Genomic DNA, 18,614 nt, shown 5'->3' with positions numbered 1-18,614 from the left:
GAGAACCGACCCGCTCCCAGGGCGCTGCCGCGGGGTGGGGCCGGGGGCGCAGTTCGCCGCCCCCTGGCGATGGGCTGAGCGCTTTCCTGATTTCTGTGAGTGGTTTTGGCAAATGATCAAAAGGATGCCAGCTACAAGCGGCTCAGGCCTGTCTACCTGGCTACTCAGGAGGCTGAGATCTGGAGATCATGGGCTGAAGCCGGCCCGGACAGGAAAGCCTGCGAGACTTTTTTTAGGTTGGATGTTGGGCTTGAACTTGGGGCCTGGGCGCTGTTCCTGAGCTCTTTTGCTGAAGGTTAGTAGTGCTCTACCACTTTGAGCCACAGGGCCCCTGCCGGTTTTCTGGTATTTAACTCAAGATCAGAGTCTCACAGACTTTCCTGCCCGGGCTGGCTTTGTACCCCAATCTTCAGATCTCAGCCTCCTAAGTAGCTGGGATCACAGGCTTCTGAGATTTTTATCTCCCATTAATCACATAGAAAGCTGGAAGTAGTGCAGTAGCCCAAGTGGTAGAACGCTCATCTTGAGCAAAATAGAGGAGCTCAGGGACAGCATTTGAGCCACTGGACCGGCAAAAAAAAAAAAAAAAAAAAGGGAAAAGGCTTATGGGAACTCCAAAATTGGAACCCCATAGAAGTGAAGGTAGCCTATAGTGCAGACCAGACTGCAGCTCTGGAGCCCCTCACCCTGCGTGGCTCTGACCCAGGGTTCCTCTGGAGAGCTGGACGGTTCTGTAGGTTTCTGGGAAACCTAGCGAGGAAGCTGGTGGAATAGATGGGTAGATGAGGTGCTCCCTGGCTGCCTGCTTTGGGTGATCCAGGTCCCAGAAGGGCAGGGCTGGGGCAGGGAGGAATACTGACCCGCGTGGAGCTAGAAGAGAGAAAGGCTTGGTGAGCTCCCTGCTCTGTTTCTTTTTACACTTAACTTAAAGTGTAACACTTGATACAGGTAAGAATGTAGCTAACATACTTCCCTTATAAATTTGAATGGTAGTTTGACTAGCCTCCCCCAGAGCTGCAAGGTCCTCCTTGTGGCTGCCTGAGAGCTGTCTCCTACTAACAATGCAGTGGCCAGCGATGTCTGCCACATCCTTGGTGGTGTCCCCATTGCCTGAGGGGTTGGGGTGAAATGACATCCCTGCCACCCTGCTGGCTTCTGCACTGGCCAGCCCGACCCCTGCCCTGCCAGGGGTGATGGCTCTGTCTGGTCTGCTGCCCCACGCCTGCCTATGCCCACACCCGCGTGCCCCTGCCTGCAGCACACAACAGCTTGTGCGTGGTGCGAGTGAGCTGCTAAGTTGATGCTTCTGTTGGAAATAGGAGGTGCCCTTGGCGTTTATTTTTCCAGTGATCCTCAGTCCATGCCCCTTGAATTGCTGCTTGCTGTGAAGGGCTGTCCACTCTTTAGGAGCCATGTAGCTGTTCGCCTCTGCCCCACCAAGCCAACTGACGGTGTGGGGAGGAGGGATGCTGGGAGATCCTACAGGCCTTGACCAGGCCACCCAGCACCTCCAGACCTCATCTCCTCGCTGGGCTTGGCACTGAAACAATCAGTGAGGATTCCAGAAACTTGCATGGAGGGTTTTTATGAAAGAGGCCCCAATTCTCCAAGACTTTCCAAAACACCTGTTTGAGAAGTATTTGTCTAATGTGTTTTGTTTTTGTCGTAGGTAGTCTGGGGGACCGTGCTTGTCTCAGTTGTACCAGGACCGTGGCGTTGAGAAGCCAAGAGTAAGTAACAGTGCCAGTGGACTTGGCTTTTGGGGGCACTAGGCATGGATGGGACTCTTACTTATTGAGAAACAACAGATCTTGCTTCTCTGTTTCATTTCTTTTAAAATCCTTGTCTTTTTTTTCTTCTTTGATTTTGGAAGGTTTAAACAGCAAGTGTGTTTTCTCCATTTTGGAGTTAGAAATATAAGGCCAGAGTGGGCAGTTTCCTGTTTTCTGAGCCATCTTTCTTTGACTTATCCATGCCTATCTTCTCTCACAAGGAAACTTTTTTTTTGCTTTGAAAATTATGCTTACACATATTAGTTCATATTGGGCACTGGGGATTTGACCTTACACACATTAGGCAAGTGTTATCCATGCCGAAGCTGTGTTAGTTCATCTTTGTGTGTGCTGAACACACGTTGGTGTCTGTGCTTTTGCTTGGCTTTTTCCACTCAGAGTTGGTGCTCTACTTGAGCCAACCTCTACTTCCTGTTTTCTGCTGGTTAATTGGAGGTAAGTATCTCAGATTTACCTGCCTAAGCTGTCTTTAAACCTAGATCGTCAGCTCTCAACTTCCTCAGTGGCTAGGATTTAGTCATGAGCCACCAGGACTTCACTGTATCTTATTTTTTAGTGCACTTGTAATCATAGCTCACTACAATTTTGTATACTTAGTGTAAACACCTGCTGTTTCTAGTGGCTTCCATGTAGTTGTACCCAAGGCTATTTGGCCATGTAGGGCACTGTTGGGGTGTTGGGACCTGTCTACAGGTATAAGGCAGACCTTTCTTTGGTGCTTTGACTCTTTTTTTTTTGGGGGGGTCCGGTCATGGGGCCTGAACTCTGGGCCTGGGCGCTGTCCCTGAGCTCTTCAGCTCAAGGCTAGCGCTCTACCACTTGAGCCACAGCGCTACTTCCGGCTTTTTTTTTTTTTGCTTATGTGGTGCTGAGGAATTGAACCCAGGGCCTCGGGCATGCAAGGCAAGCACTCTACCACTGAGCCACCTTCCCAGCCCCTGTTTTGACTCTTGAGGCACATGCTACCTCAGGCCTGTGCCCCATCTGAGGCCACGTTCATACATGATGGACTTCGCTCTCCTCTCTGATACTCAGTGCTATTTTCTGATACAGGTGGTGACAGGGCAGATGAGGGTGGGCAGCCACGGCCAGTTGAGAGGGCTTCTGAAGGAAGTGGCATCCACACCCCCCTGTTTATGCAGACTTAAACTTCCCCCTGTGCTGTGGTGTGCCTCCTCTACTCCACCTCTACACCTGCCTCGTCTGAAGTCATTTGTCCCAGCTCCTCAGCCCAGAGCACGTCATCAGAGCTCAGCCCCTTCCTTACGTAGCCTCTCTGCTTCCTGTGGGAAGGCAGGACTCAGCAGCACTTCCTCTGCCCCTTTGGGGTTTGTAGGTTTTGTGTTCATTTAAGGCTGTTAACTTAGCAGAGAAATATTCCCCAATGGTGCTTTCTGAAACAGATTTAATTCCCTAAAATAAAACCTGCCAGTCATCCATAAAGACTTAGTAGCTATTAAAGCGCACCATCTGTTTAAAAAAGTTATTTGTGTGTGTGTGTGTGTGTGTGTGTGTCTGTGTCTGTGTCTGGCGTTTGAACTCAGGCCTTAGGTGCTGTCCCTGGGCTTTTCTGCTCGAGGCTAGTGCTTTACCACTTGAGCCACAGCTCCACTTCTAGACCTTTAGGTTTAATTGGAGATAAAAGTCTCACAGATTTGTCTGTCTGGGCTGGCTTTGAATTGTGATCCTCAGATCTCAGCCTCCTGAGTAGCTAAGATTACAGGTACCTGGGTATTTTGTTTTATAGCCATGAGCCACAAGCACCCAGCCAAAATTTTTATTTTTTATTTTGGCTGCACACAATAAGAAATGTTAGAAACAGCAGCCATTTTTCAAGTTACTTTACAGTTTTAGGTCATCTACAGGTAGAATAGCCCAGGCCTCTGTGCTAAGGGTGGAGCATTTTTGTTTTTGTTTTTTTGTGGGTCCTGGGGCTTGAACTCAGGGCCTTTGGACTGGGGCAGGCAGCAGATCTGGGCTCTCCTGACCCGTGCCTGCTTGCCTGGTGACCAAGGGAGTGGCTGGCCTGGGAGGTGCTGCTCCCTCCCTGCTCCCGCAGGGCTTCAAGGCCATGGCCGTAGAGAGCGCGCAGGCAGTCTGCCCGATGCAGCAGTCCGCTTCTTGTTGAGATGCTGCTTTTGCTCAGCGGGTTCCCTCACTTCGTGGATGATTCATTGGAAAAAGGGAAGGAGAAACGGAGGAAGTCAGGCCACAGGTGGTTTAGCCTTCTGCTGCACTTGGGAGCCAGCAGTATCCAAATGATTTTGTGATTGGCAATTTTTTTTAAAATTTTTATTTTTTTGTTGGTCATGGGGCCTGAATTCTGGGCTTGGGCGCTGTCCCTCAGATCCTCAGCTCAAGGCTAGCATTCTACCACTTGAGCCACAACGCCACTTCTGGCTTTTTCTGCTTATGTGGTGCTGAAGAATTGAACCCAGGGCCTCATGCACACGAGGCAAGCCCTCTACCACTGAGCCACCTTCCCAGCCCCCAGCAATTTTTTTTTTCATTAGTCTAGGTTGACTTAAAATTCAATGTGTAGCCCAGGCTAGTGCTTAACTTTCAATCTGCCTGCTTCATCCTCCCGAGTGCATGAGTTATAGGTATGCCCGACTCTGCCTGGCTCAGAAACAATGATTAAATATCACATAATTTGGGCTGAGAAAGCAGCTCAGTAGTAGAGCATTTGTCTAATATGTATAAGATCCTGAGTTGTTGCAAACAAAACAAAAATACCTACATAATTTTGTGTTGTTTGAAAATCGCTAAACCTTTCCACCTAGGCTGTTAGTAGCAATAATCTCTGACGAGCTTGAAGTTAGCTAAGTCTTAGGCCTTAGGCCCTAACCTGATACTTTATGTGCTTCCTGTAAACCATGTGTCGGTCTATTTCTGGGTCTTTGTCTTTTGCCTGTCGGTTGCCTCTGTTGGCATCCTGCCTTGTGTAAGCCATGCTCTTCCTTGCCAACTGAAGGTTGAGAAAGTGGGTAATTGAGCCTAATAAAGATTGGGTAAGTTGGGTAAGTGGCTCACGCCTGTCATCCTAGCTACTCAGGAGGCTGAGATCTGAGGTCCCAGTTCGAAGCCAGCCTGGACAGGAAAGTCTATGAGGTTCTTATTTCCAACTAACCACAGAAAAAGCAGGAAGTGATGCTGAGGCTCAAGTGGTAAAATGCTAGCTAGCCTTGAGCACAAGGTGCTTAGGGACAGTGCCCAGACCGAGTGTAAGCCCCAGGACCGGCAGGCCAAGGAAATCGGGTGGTATTTGCTTCAGGTGCAGGCACTGTTGTGCGCTTGTGAAGGCAAGGTCAGGGCATGGAAGGTAGGAAATGGGGAGGGCGTCTTTCCACTGGCAGTTGGCTGAGTGTACCCTGAGCCTGGGTGGACACCACCATGTACCCGTGACCGTGCCTGGAGGCAGGCTGGGCAAGGGTTTGGAGAGAGATTGAAGCTCCCATAGGTGTGGGGGAGATAGACTGAGAAGGAGAGGCACGTGTGGGTGCATGCACAGACACCGCGATGGGGCACACGTACACACATGCCTGCCACCTCACCTTCGCGGCGTGCCCTCACCGGCCTTCTCGGCAGTGTGTCATCCATCACCGGCTGTGAAGGGTGTGAGTAAGGGACGATCTGGAGGGGAGGGTGTGTTGGGGGGCCCGCAGCCAGTGCCTGGCCTCAGAGCTGTGCCAGCAGCATGCCTCAGCCCAGGGAGAGCTGTGCTGTGAACCGCTTCTGGGGCGCAGTCCCCAGGCTGCCAGCCACATGCTGTGAGCCGAGGCAGTGCCTGCTGCCCGTCCCGCAGACCCCTTCCCCACGCGGCTGCCCTAGAGAGCCCTCACCCCCACGGTATCAGCATCCCTTACTACCATGGCTGCTGCTGTGTGGCACCTATTAACCAAGGAAGGTCCAGGGTATGTGGTTTGATGGTCCTGGTGGTATTTGGTGCTGAGCAAAGATAGCTACTGGTTTCTCATACACTGCTTTTTTTTCTTTCTTTCTTTTTTTTTGTCTGTCTGTGGCTTGAACTCAGGGCCTATGCACTGTTCCTGATGTTTTCTGTTCAAGGCTAGCGTCCTACCACTTTGCACCACAGCACCACTTCCAGTTCTTGTGGTTAATTGGAGATACGAGTCTCATGGACTTTACTGCCTGGGCTGGCTTTGAACCACAATCCTCACATCTTAACTTACTGAGTAGCTAGGATTACAGGTGTGAGCCACCGGTGCCCTGCTTCCCACCCCTGCTTTTTCCTTCTCTCTCTCTAGGGATGCTCCCTCTGGCCGCTGCACACCAGCACACCCCGTGCACCTTTGCTTCAGAGGTGAGCCCTTCAGCTGTTGGACTTCAAGGCCGGCACGGCTGTGCGTGGGAGCAGGGGTGCCGTGGAGGCCCGCCCCAGGGAGCTTGGCTGTCTCGGGACCTCAGGACCTTCCTGTGCGGGGCTGGCACTCCTCACCCAGGCTTGGCGATGACTCTGTGGTGGAGAAGTCCCTCAAGTCCTTAAAAGACAAGAACAAGAAGCTGGAGGAGGGTGGTCCTGTGTACAGCCCACCCACCAAGGTAGTAGTGAAGCAGTCCCTCGGGCAGAAGGTTCTGGATGAGCTGAAGCACTACTACCATGGCTTCCGCCTGCTCTGGATTGATGCGAAGATCGCTGCGCGCACGCTCTGGCGCATCCTCAATGGCCACACGCTGACACGCCGGGAACGCAGGCAGGTAGGCTGTAGCCTGTCACCTGAGGGGCCTTTCCATCTGTGTTGGGGTGCCTTCCCTACTGCACTTGGTAAGGAAAAGGTTAGCAAAATCTCTAACTATGTGGCCTCTTGTGGTACGTCCGCTAACCCATCGACCCCACGCCCTGGCTGCCCTCCCACGGCCCTGAGGGTGTGAGCCGTGCCTGGTACTCTGGCTACCTAGACGTTTCTTTATCAGTCGTGGGGCCTGAACTCTGGGCCTGGGCGCTGTCCCTCAGCTCTTCAGCTCAAGGCTAGCGCTCTACCACTTGAGCCACAGCGCCACTTCTGGCTTTTTCTGCTTGTGTGGTGCTGAGGAATCAAACCCAGGGCCTCATGCATGCAAGGCAAGCGCTCTACCACTGAGCCACCTTCCCAGCCCCCTGAGGTACCTTTTCTGTTTCGCTGTTCCCAGGTTTATCTACACAGCCACCCACTGAAGTAGTTGCAGTTATTGCTAAGGACCTCATATCAAAACAAAAAAGATGGCCGGTGCTGGTGGCTTATGCCTATAATCCTAGCTACTCATGAGGCTGAGATCTGAGAATCACAGTTCAAAGCCAGGCAAGGCAGGAAAGTCTGTGAGACTTTTATTTCCTATTAACCACCAGAAAATTGGAAGTAGCACTGTGGCTCAAGTGGTAGAGCGATCCCTTTGAGCTAAAGAGCCCAGGGACAGTGCCCAGGCCCCGAGTTCAAGCTCCATGACTGACTGGGAAAAGAAAAAGATTTTTCCTATTATTTGTCTCAGTGTCTTGCACTGGGGGCCTGGATCAAGTGGTAGAGTACCTGCCAGTCTTTGTATGGCAGGACTGCGGCCTAGGCCTGTTCTTTCAATTTCCCTCAGTCTCTTTTCAGTCAAAAAAATTTTTTTTTGTTTAATCATGCACTGGGACTTCCTGTCTATACTTATATTTTACCTCAAGAAATTCTAGCTGGGTGCTGGTGGTTCACACCTGTAATCCTAGCTACTCAGGAAAATCATGGTTCAAAGCCAGGCTTGGCAGAAAAGTCCATGAAACTCCCCCCCCCCCCCCCCCGCCCAGTCCTGGGGCTTGAACTCAGGGCCTGAGCACTGTCCCTGAGCTTTTGCTCAAGGCTAGCACTCTACCACTTGAGCCATAGTGCCACTTCCAGCTTTTTCTGTTTATGTGGAATTGAACCAAGTACTTCATGCATGCTAGGCAAGCACTCTACCACTAAGCCACATTCCCAGCCCCATGAGACTCTTTTTTTTTTTGGGTCCAGTCATGGGGCCTGAACTCTGGGCCTCGGCACTGGCCCTCAGCTCTTCAGCTCAAGGCTAGCGCTCTACCACTTGAGCCACAGCGCCACATCCAGCTTTTTTCTTTTTGCTTATGTGGTGCTGAGGAATTGAACCCAGGGCCTCGGTCATGCAAGGCAAGCGCTCCTACCACTGAGCCACCTTCCCAGCCCCCCCCCCCCCATGAGACTCTTATCTCTAATAAACTACTTAGAAAACGCCACAGGTGGCACTGTGGTTCAGTTGGTATAGCACTAACCTTGAATATGAAGAGGCCCAAGGATAGTGCCCAGGCCCCTGAGTTTAAGCCCTAGGATTGGCAAGAGGAGAGGAGAGAAGGGGAGAGAGGGAGAAAGAAGGAGGGGTGGGTGGGGAGAGGAGCTCTTCAGCTGAAAGCAAGCTCTCTACTGTTCCATAGCACCACTTCTGGTTTTCTGGTGGTTAATTGGAGATAAGAGTCTCATGGACATTTCTTCCCGTGCTGGCTTTGAAACATGATCTTCAGATCTCAGCCTCCTGAGTAGCAAGGATTACAGGTGTGAGCCACCAGCGCCCAGCTGCAATGATTTATTTAAAAAAAACGGGCTGGGAAGGTGGCTCAGTGGTAGAGCGCTTGCCTTGCATGCATGAGGTCCTGGGTTCCGTTCCTCAGCACTACATAAGCAAAAAGAAAAAAGCCCGAAGTGGCGCTGTGGCTCAAGTGGTAGAGCGTTAGCCTTGAGCTGAAGAGCTCAGGGACAGCGCCCAGGCCTGGAGTTCAAGCCCCACGACTGACCCCCCCCCCAAAAAAAATATCTAGGGTGGAGGTGTGGTTCAAGTTTTAGAGTGAGCAAGAAAATGGCACAAGAATGAAACCCGAGTTTAAGCCTGGTATTAGCATCATAATGAAAAGATGTCTATGTTAAGCCAGGTGAGTGCTCATGGAGTGAGATCTGGGGCTGGCTTTGTGTCTGGCAGGTGGTGCCATGTCCTCACAAGTTTGCTGACATTGTCCCTTCTTTACTGGGGCCTCTGCCTTTCCTCCTGTGAGAGCTTAGATGCCAGTGCCCCCTGCTTAGTCCTCCAGTACCCCCTCTAGTGTGGTATGAAGTATAAGAAGGAGTTGGGCACCCATGGCTCACACCTGTCATCCTAGCTACTCAGGAGGCTGAGATCTGAGGATCTGCAGTTCAAAGCCAGCCCAGGCAGGAAAGTCCATGAGACTCTTATCTCCAATTTAACCACTAGAAAACCGGAAGTGACGCTGTGGCTCAAGTGGTAGAGTGCTCGCCTTGAGCTGAAGAGCTAAGGGATAGCACCCAGGCCCAGGATTCAAGCCTTAGGACTGGCAAAAGTAAATAAATAAAAAATAATAGAGTATAAGCCGGGTGCCAGTGTAATGCTAGCTACTCAGGAGGCTGAGATCTGAGGATCACAGTTCAAAGCCAGCCCAGCACAGGCAGGAAAGTCTGTGAGACTCTTATCTCCAATTAATCACCAGAAAATCAAAGTGGCATTGTGGCTCAAGTGGTAGAGCACTTGCCTTGAGCTGAAGAGCCCAGGGACAGCGCCCAGGCCCAGAGTTCAAGTCCCACAACTGATCTTTGGAGTTGGGCACTTGTAGCTCATGCCTATAATCCTAGCCACTCAGGTGGCTGAAGTCTGAAAATTAAGATTCAAAATCAGCCCATGTAGACAAATCCAGAATACTTTGCTCCAGTTAACCAGCAAAAAGCTGGAACTAGAAATATGGCTCAAGTGACAGCACAAGGATTGAGCAGAAAAAGTTGAGAGCAGTAGGACCTGAGTCCGTACATTAAAAAAGGGGGGAGGGGACTGGGGTTTTGGCTTCTCAGTCCTGCAACTGTGGGTCCTTTGTCCACTGGCATCTCTGCATCTTAACACCTTGGGATGTCTGTGAACAGCCTTTGTTCTCCTGTCCACATACCAGTAGAAAGCTAGTTTGTTGTCTGGCACTGGTGGCTCATGCCTGTAATCCTAGTTACTCAGGAGGCTGAGATCTAGAATTGTGGTTCACAGCCAGCCTAGACAGGAAAGTCCACGAAACTCTTATCTCCAATTAACCAGCAGAAAACCAGAAGTGGTGCTGTGGCTCTTAAGTGGAAGAGCGCTCGACTTCAGCACACAGAGGCTAAGGGACAGCGCCCAGCCCTGAGTTGAAGCCCCATGACTGGCCAGTTAGTTTGTCAGGCCAGTAGTAGAACTCGGGAGTGCTTGCCTAACATGCCTATCCCATGGTTCTGTGGCCTGGGCGCTGTCCCTCAGCTCTTCAGCTCAAGGTGAGCGCTCTACCACTTGAGCCACAGCGCCACTTCTGGTTTTCTAGTGGTTTATTGGAGATAAGAGTCTCATGGACTTTCCTGCCTGGGCTGGCTTTGAACCTCCATCCTCAGATCTCAGCCTCCTGAGTAGCTAGGATGACAGGTGTGAGCCACCAGTGCCCGCTCATCTTTTCCTTTCCGAGGACCCAAGAGAACCTGCAAGTCACACTGCCTCCCCTGCAGCAGATATCCATACGTGTGGGTCTATGTCCAGCAAAGTTGGGGGCTTTTGCTAGGTAAACATGTAGATGGATAGATATACATATACATATATATATATGCATAAGTGCCTGTGTATACGTTTATATATTTCCTTTCCCCCCTTTCCCTTCCTTCTTTGCTCTTCCCTTTCTCCTCTTTCATGCTCCCCTTCTTTCTCCCTGTCAGTCCCCCTTACTCCTTCCCTCCTTCCCTCCCTCCTCTCCTTCCCTCCCTCCCTCCTCCCATTCCCTCTCCCTCCCTCCCTCCCTTCCATCTTCCCTCCCTCCCTCCCTCTCTCCCTTCCATCTTCCCTCCCTTCCTGCTTTTTCCTCCCTCCTTTTCTTTCTTTTCTTCCTTTTTCTTTCTTTCTCTCTTTCTGCCAGTCCTAGGGTTTAAACTCAGGGCCTGGGCACTGTCCATGAAATCCACAGATTTCAGTCTCCTGAGTAGCTAAGATTAACAGGTGTGAACTGTGAGCACTCATTTGAAGACTGAGAGGCGCTCCAGGGTGCTTTGCTTATACAGAGTCACTAGGATGAGGTGCCCAGCAGATGGTGCGCTTTTCATAGATGGACAAGGTGAAACCATCTCAATGCCCACTTCTGGCCTCTCTGGTGTCTCCCTGACACCTGCCTCATACCCCTGTGATCCACCTTTCGGAAGGCTCTGGACTTGTGATTTAGACCCTACAAAGAAAGGGTTGAGAGTCCCTGCTGTGGTCAGGCCTGAGATGCTTTCAAGGTAAGAGAAGTGCTCCTGTCACGCCCTGCTCTGTGCCCTGATGAAGCCCCTCCTTGCAGTTTCTCCGGATCTGTGCTGACCTCTTCCGCCTGGTTCCCTTCCTGGTCTTTGTGGTGGTCCCCTTCATGGAGTTCCTGCTGCCAGTGGCCGTGAAGCTCTTCCCGAACATGCTGCCATCCACATTTGAGACTCAGTCCATCAAGGTAGGCATGGTGTTGCACACCTGTGATCCCAGGTGTTCAGGAAGTAGAAGCAAGAGGGTCATGAGCTTAAGGCTAGCCCAGGCTATCCAGCAGTTTCTACACTCGCTTGACCTGTGTAGTAAGACCCTGTTCTCTTAAAATGTAGTTCTATGTGTGTGCACACACACACACTGGTAGATTGATACTTTTGTGAGGCCCCAGCCAAGCCAATTGTGTCAGGCACATAACCTGCAAAGTTCAGAAATAGCACTGTCTGACCTGTGGGGAACACGTTTAGCAGCCCCTGCTCTAGAGAGTTACACAAGGATTTTTGAAGTCATGAAGCGAGCATTTCACATTTCTATTCTGCTCTGTGAAGTGCTCCTCTGGGTAGTGTTCACTAAGGAGGAGACGCGTCTCCCGTGGAGGTGCATCTCTTCACTTGGGTTGAGCGTGGTGGGAGGGCGGGGGCCAGGGTGGATGCAGCCTTCTTGTTGTGCCCTGCAGGAGGAGAGGCTGAAGAAGGAGCTGCGAGTGAAGCTGGAGCTGGCCAAGTTCCTTCAGGACACCATCGAGGAGATGGCTCTGAAGAACAAGGCGGCCAAGGGCAGCGCCACCAAAGACTTCTCAGCCTTCTTTCAGAAGGTGCTGTGTGTCCCTGGGCGCAGCCCGCACAGGGCGTGCAGTACCATGGGGCCTTGTGGCTGCTCTTTGCTTTGCTATTTTTGGCTGTACTTAACAGTCTGGTGCTCCCAGGCCAGGCCCATGCTGGCCACTGTCTGTCCTGTGCTCGGATCCCGTCAAGAGAACCATATGCACACCCATGCGTGTGGTCTGAGGTCACCAGTGAGCCCCCAAGTCCTGGTGTAGAGCAGACACTGGGACCTCCTCTAGAGGGCACCAGCCTGAGTGCTGCCCAGGCCCACATGCTGTGTGTGCAGCATCCCCTGCGGGCCCGGCGTGTGCTGAGTGTTGTGGTGTTGATCTCTGCAGGAGCCTGTAGGGGAGGCGGCCTGTGGGGGGTGGCAGCCCCTTTTTCACTTCCGAGTGGGTCCTGAGGCTGGGATTGGAGGGGGGCCTCAGCTCTGACCCAGCAGCTGACTGTTGGTTCTCCCACAGATCCGGGAGACGGGGGAGCGGCCCAGCAATGAGGAAATCATGCGTTTTTCCAAGTTGTTTGAGGATGAGCTGACCATGGACAACCTGACGCGGCCTCAGCTGGTGGCGCTGTGCAAGCTGCTGGAGCTGCAGTCCATCGGCACCAACAGCTTCCTGCGCTTCCAGCTCACCATGAGGCTGCGGTCCATAAAGGCTGATGACAAGGTGAGCCTGCCATGGGAGTGGAGCCAGGCGGACACGGTTCTTTGGTTTTTCCCCTTTGTGTTTTCTTTTTCGGTCAGTCCTGGGGTTTGGGCTCAGAGCCTTGACCTTGGTAGGCCAGTTTCCTAATGCTGAGCCACACCTCCAGCACTTTTTCACACTGCCTGTTTTGAGAGAGTCTGGCACCCGGACCACAGTCCTGTTTGAAGCTTTCCTTCATAGTTGGGGTAACAGGAGATAGGCACATGCTACATGCTCAGCTTCTTCTGTTGAGATGGAGTTCGAGAACTTTTTTGTGGTGAATTCTCCTGGTTAATTAGAGATAGAGTTTTTTGACTAGATGGCTTCTAACCTGAGGCTTAACCTCCGATCTCAGCTGCCCGAGGAGCTAAGATTACACGTGTGAGTGCTTGTACCAAGCTAAGAGAAACCACTTAAAGAGCAATGAGAGGAGGGACGTTGTCCCCCTGTAGGGAAAATGGCCTGATGGCCTTGGCTTCTTCAAAGAATACCAGGAGCCCAAAGAAGCCAAAGGACTTTTTTCATGTGCAGAAAGGAAAGAAGTGTCAGCCTAGATCTCCATCCCAGCCTGCGTGCCCCGTGGAGTGAGGAGCCCCGGGACATTCTCACGTGAGTGCACGTGAGAACTGTCACCAGTGTGCTCCTTCATGGGCAGCCGGAGCAAGCTTTTGGCCCAGAAGCGGAGTGGTAGGAGAAGGACTCTCAAGAGTTAGAGGAGGGAGGCTGCAAGTAGAACCCTGGGCAAGTATGGCTGGCTTGCACTACCTCTTTTTTTTTCCACTCCCTACTATCAAGTTTTGAATTCAGGGATTTGAGCTTGCTCAGCTTGCTTAGCTCACAAGCTTTATTAGCTTGAACCAAGCTTCCAGTCTAGCTTTTCACCCATTACTTTGGAGATAGAATCTCAAGGCCCGACTGGCTTTAAACCATCATCAAAGCCTTTTTTTTTTTTCTTTTTTGTTGGTTGTGGGGCTTGAACTTTGGGCTTGGGCACTGTCCCTCAGCTCTTCAGCTCAAGGCGAGCACTCTACCATTTGAACCACAGTGCCACTTCTCGTTTTCTGATGGTTAACTGGAGATAAGAGTCTCACGGACTTTTCTGCCCAGGCTGGTTTTGGACCGTGATTCTCAGATCTCAGCCTCCTGAGTAGCTAGGATTATAGGCATGAACCACTGGAGCCCGGATTCAGCCTATTTTGTTTTATTTTATTTTTCAGTACTGGGACTTACTCAGGGCCTGGGCACTGTCACTTAGCATTTTTGCTCAAGGTCGATGCTCTACCACATGAGCCACAGCTCCACTTCTGGGTTTTTGGTGGTTTATTGGAGGTAAGCCAACTGCTGGCTTAGACCGAGATCCTCAGATCTCAGCCTCCTCAATAGCTAGGATTACCAGTGTAAGCCACCGGTGCCTGCCTTCATGTCTGAATCTTCTTCATATACTTAGGTCACACATTTCAGCAGTTGTTTTTACGTGTGTGTGTGTGTGTGTGTGTGTGTGTGTGTGTGTGTGTGTGTGTTTATCTTTGGAGGCAGATGTAACCCAAGCTGATCTTGAGCTAATAATCTTCCTGCCTCTATTTCCAGAGCACTGGGATTACAGGCATGTACCACCTACACATTTAGAATTTTTTCTTTTTTTTTTTTTTGGTCCAGTTGTGGGGCCTGAACGCTGGGCCTGGGCACTGTCCCTCAGCTCTTCAGCTCAAGGCTAGCACTCTACCACTTGAGCCACAGCACCACTTCCAGCTTTTTTTTCTTTTTGCTTATGTGGTGCTAAGGAATCGAACCCAGGGCCTCAGGCATGCAAGGCAAGCGCTCTACCACTGAGCCACCTTCCCAGCCCCAGAATTTTTTTCTTTTTAACCTAATAAACAAATGGGAATGGAGGCAGGAGCTACGATCCACTGACCCAAGAGATGAAACACAGAAGATTGTAGTCCAAAGCCAGCCCAGGCAAGAAACAAGTGACCCTGTTTAAAAAGTGATTAAAACAAAAAAGGGCTGGAGGACTGACTCAGGTGCTAGTGCTTCCAGGTCAGCACGAGGCCTTGGTTCAGAGTCCAGACCCTCTCTCCCGAGATAACCTTGGTGCCATAGCTTCTAGTGACTTTAAAAAGTAGTAATTGGGGCTGGGAAGGTGGCTCAGTGGTAGAGTGCTTGCCTCGCATGCATGAGGCCCTGGGTTTGATTCTTCAGCGCCACATACGCAGAAAAAGCCGGAAGTGGCGCTGTGGCTCAAGTGGTAGAGCACTAGCCTTGAGCTGAAGAGCTGAGGGACAGTGCCTAAGCCCAGAGTTCAGGCTCCACGACCGGAAAAAAAAAAAAGTCATAATTGGTTGACTTTTGTCTCCCAGCTGATCTCTGAGGAGGGGGTGGACAGCTTGAACGTCAAGGAGCTACAGGCGGCCTGCCGGGCACGGGGCATGCGGGCCCTCGGCGTGACCGAAGACCGCTTGCGGGGCCAGCTGAAGCAGGTGTGTGCTCTGAGGGCTGGCGGTTAGCACTTGCTAGAACAACACTGCAACACGGCCACAGGCAGGATGCCTACGGTCTTGTTCCTTTTTTTTGGGTTTTGTAGTTTCTGTGTAATACTGTGGTTTGAACTTGGGACCTTATGTTCATTTGGCACACTGCCATTTGAGCCACCTCTCTAGCCTTACTTTTTTTTGTGGTAGTCCTGGGGTTTAAACTCAGGGCCTGAAGTATCCCTGAGCTTTATTTTGTGCTCAAGGCTAGCACCCTTCCACTTGAGACACAGCTGCCCTCCTAGGTTTCTGGTGGTTCATTGGAGAGAAGAGTTTCATGGACTTTCCTGCCCAGGCTGGCTTTGAACTGTGATCTTCAGATCTCAACATCTGAATAGCTAGGCTTAGGAGTGTGAGTCACACGTGCCTGGTGCCAGTTCTACTTTTTCCTTTTTTTTTTTAGTTTTGGAGACAAATCTGAGACTTTTCTGCCTAGTCTGGCTTAGAACTGCAATCCTCCAAGTCTCAGCCTCCTGAGAAGCTAGGATTATAATTGTGAGCACCTGCATTGCTTTTTTTTTTTTTTTTTTTTTTGATAAAGAACATTTAAGTTTTGTTTTTTTATTTTGGTCGGTCATGGGGATTGAACTCTGGGCTTGGGCACTGTCCCTGCGCTCTTCAGCTCAAGGTGAGGGCTCTACCGCTTGAGCCGCAGTGCCACTTCTGGTTTTCTAGTGGTTTATTGGAGATAAGTCTCACAGACTTTCCTGCCTGGGCTGGCTTTGAACCTCGATCCTCAAATCTCAGCCTCCTGAGTAGCTAGGATTACAGGTGTGAGCAACCGACCTGGCTTGTTTTTTTTTTTTTTTTTTTGGTTGGTCGTGGGGCTTGAACTCTGGGCCTGGGTGCTGACCCTGAGCTCTTCAGCTCAAGATGAGCGCCCTCCCACTTGAGCCACAGCACCACTTCTGGTTAACTTGTGGGTAATGGGAGATAAGAGTCTCATGGAGCTGGGTGTTGGTGGCTCATGCCTGTAATCCTAGCTACTCAGGAGGCTGAGTATCGCCGTTAAAAGCCAGCTCAGGCAGGAAAGTCCATGAGACTCTTATCTCCAGTTAACTACCAGGAAAAAAAAAACAAAAAACAAAATAAAACTGGAAGTGGCACTGTGGCTCAAATGGTAGAACACTGGCCTTGATCTGACAAAGCCCAGAGTTCAAGGCCTAAGACTGACAAAAAAAAAAAAAGTCTCATGGACAATCAATCCTGCCCAGGCTGGCTTTGAACTGCGATCCTCATATCTCAGCCTTCTGAATAGCTAGGATGACAGGCGTGAGCCACCAGCGCCCTGTGAGTTCTCACCTTTAGCTGTTCCAGTTTGCTCTCCCCCTGCTCACCTGTGGGCGAGTTAGGACCTGTGTTGATGTCCTTGGGCATGGTCACATTTTGGTGATGTGTCTTACCTGTGGCCTGGGAAGATGTGAGTACCAAGAGCAGTCTGCTGGTCCCCCCTCTCCCCACTGCCCGTGGCCCTCTCTGCAGGTGCACTGCACATGGTGGGCTCCCCACGGCAGCCTGCCTCAGCATGAGGGTCCTCAGGCCGGCATCCAGTGACAGAGGGGCAGGTGTTCGATGCCCTCACAGCCACCCACCCTGTGCATCAGAAGGCCTGAAGAGTACGGGCCATGAAACCCGACTCCATCCCAGTGCTGGGACAAGCACACCTGCTCTTCTTGGGACCCCAGCGCCCTGCCCTCAAGTGATAGTCTGCCAAACTGGTTATCATCACCTCTCCACACATAGGCCGTCGCAGCTTGAAACACCATCTTCAGAGAAGTTGTTGCAATGATTTACTGCTGCCCTTGATGCTGACAGACTCCCTGTCTCGCTCAAGTCAGAGCAGCCGCAGGGGGTTAGGGCTGAAACCCCGGGCAACTCGTGGGACCCGCAGGGCAGGGCAGGCCACGGCCCATCATGTTCATTCTGCTTCCAGTGGCTGGACCTGCACCTGCACCATGAAATCCCCACGTCACTGCTCATCCTGTCCCGGGCCATGTACCTCCCCGACACCCTCTCCCCTGCCGACCAGCTCACGTCCACTCTGCAGACCCTCCCGGAGATTGTGGTATGCATTGCTGGGGACCCCCTGGTGCTCACTTCTCCAGGAGACCTCTGTCTGCCATCCTGCCTGTCAGCACTGACTTGTCTCAGTATCCCCTCACTCTGCCGGCCTGGTTCTCTAGCAGCACAGGCTCTGGCATACTGACCCCTCCAGACTCTGCCTCGTGTTGATGGGAGGAAGCAGACCTGCTGCGTGGGTTTGAGTTTTGCCAGTGCAGACTGTACTACCCTTTATCAACTGGGCATGGAGGTCCCATGGGAGCCTCTGTTTACGTCCCAGCCCATGGGGCAGCACCTCAACAGTGCATCCTGTCTCTACGTAGGGCCCCAGTGGTGGTGCTGGGAAGGGGAGGGTGGTAGGCTTAGTGGAGGTGCTGTGTAGGTGGGAGAGAGGTAGGCCGGGTGGTGCTGGGGAGGGGAGGGGAGGAGAGGAGAGGAGAGGTAGGCCAGTGGCGGTGCTCCCTAGGTGGGGGAGAGGTAGGGCGCGTGTGCCTGGGCCCTGCATTCACCACAGGCCCCTCTTCTGAAGGCCAAGGAAGCACAGGTGAAAGTGGCAGAGGTAGAAGGTGAGCAGGTGGACAACAAGGCAAAGCTGGAGGCCACGCTGCAGGAGGAGGCTGCCATTCAGCAGGAGCACCGAGAGAAGGAGCTGGAAAGGGCTGTGGAGACCGCAGTGAGTGCCTGAGCTGCCCTCCACACGCAGCCCCATGGAGCCTCCCTGCAGGCCATGGAACCGCAGTCTGTCCTAGCTTGGCTTCTGCAGTGGTCAGAAAGTCCCAGGCAGGAAGGGCACCCTCAGAGAATGAATGGAGGGAGGGCCAGCCTAGCACCCAGGGAAGACCGATGGAACCCACTTGATGGCCCTGCCCTGAGGGTGGGGCCTCTGACGCCCAGTGCTGGCTCCCTGGGCCCAGGCAGCTGTGCTGCCACTGGGGCCCCCTGCCCTCTGGGACTGTCCGCAGACCACCAGCCGCACTGCATTGCATGTGGCGTGGTGTTGAGGAAGATCAAGATGGGATGGGGTGCTCTGATCCCCCTCTGCGAAGCCCCGGGTCACCTGGCCGGCTTAGGAGTCGCGCAAGGTGACGGTAGTTCTTGTTGTGTTTCAGAAGGATCTGGAGCCAGAAGTAGCTGAAGCTACTGCCCCAGTGAAGCCAGTGGTGGAGACACAGGCTGTGCCCGACATCATTCTGCCCTCAGAGATCCTGAAGGACACTGCCCCTGTGCTAGAGGGCTTGAAGGTGAGTGAATGTCCCGCAGGGCAGGTCTGGGCTGGGGGCACAGCTTCTGAGGAGGGACGGTTGGCCAGGGGGCAGAGGTGTGGGGAGCGGGGTGTGGTATAAGGTGCTCAGGGCCTATGCAGCTGCGGGTGAGGCCGCCCTTCTTCTAGGGGACCTCTAGGCCCTTGTCAGCAGCAGAATGGAGGCTGTCCTTCAGGAAAGCTTC

At 52.2% G+C, this 18,614-nt stretch overlaps 1 protein-coding gene across 2 annotated transcripts in view; it reads left to right on the top strand.

The window, feature by feature from the left end:
* The window catches only part of Letm1 (leucine zipper and EF-hand containing transmembrane protein 1), a 30,195-nt gene that overhangs the window by 811 nt on the left and 10,770 nt on the right, over positions 1 to 18,614 (top strand). The window contains exons 2-10 of one of the 2 annotated variants that reach the window (XM_070021679.1): positions 1,670 to 1,730; positions 6,062 to 6,512; positions 11,116 to 11,259; positions 11,746 to 11,883; positions 12,358 to 12,561; positions 14,937 to 15,056; positions 17,041 to 17,172; positions 17,698 to 17,841; positions 18,281 to 18,409. In XM_070021679.1, coding sequence (XP_069877780.1) covers positions 1,670 to 1,730; positions 6,062 to 6,512; positions 11,116 to 11,259; positions 11,746 to 11,883; positions 12,358 to 12,561; positions 14,937 to 15,056; positions 17,041 to 17,172; positions 17,698 to 17,841; positions 18,281 to 18,409 — 1,523 coding nt within the window. Of the gene's footprint in view, positions 1 to 1,669; positions 1,731 to 6,061; positions 6,513 to 11,115; positions 11,260 to 11,745; positions 11,884 to 12,357; positions 12,562 to 14,936; positions 15,057 to 17,040; positions 17,173 to 17,697; positions 17,842 to 18,277; positions 18,410 to 18,614 lie in introns of both variants that reach the window. The other variant, XM_070021678.1, reaches the window with a different exon arrangement.

The sequence above is a fragment of the Dipodomys merriami genome, unplaced genomic scaffold (assembly GCF_024711535.1).
Source record: "Dipodomys merriami isolate MVZ:Mamm:240054 unplaced genomic scaffold, mDipMer1.0.p SCAF_143, whole genome shotgun sequence".
NCBI lineage: Eukaryota > Metazoa > Chordata > Mammalia > Rodentia > Heteromyidae > Dipodomys > Dipodomys merriami.
The sequence above is the reverse complement of the archived record's forward strand: the minus strand, read 5'-3'. Positions and strand labels throughout refer to the sequence as shown.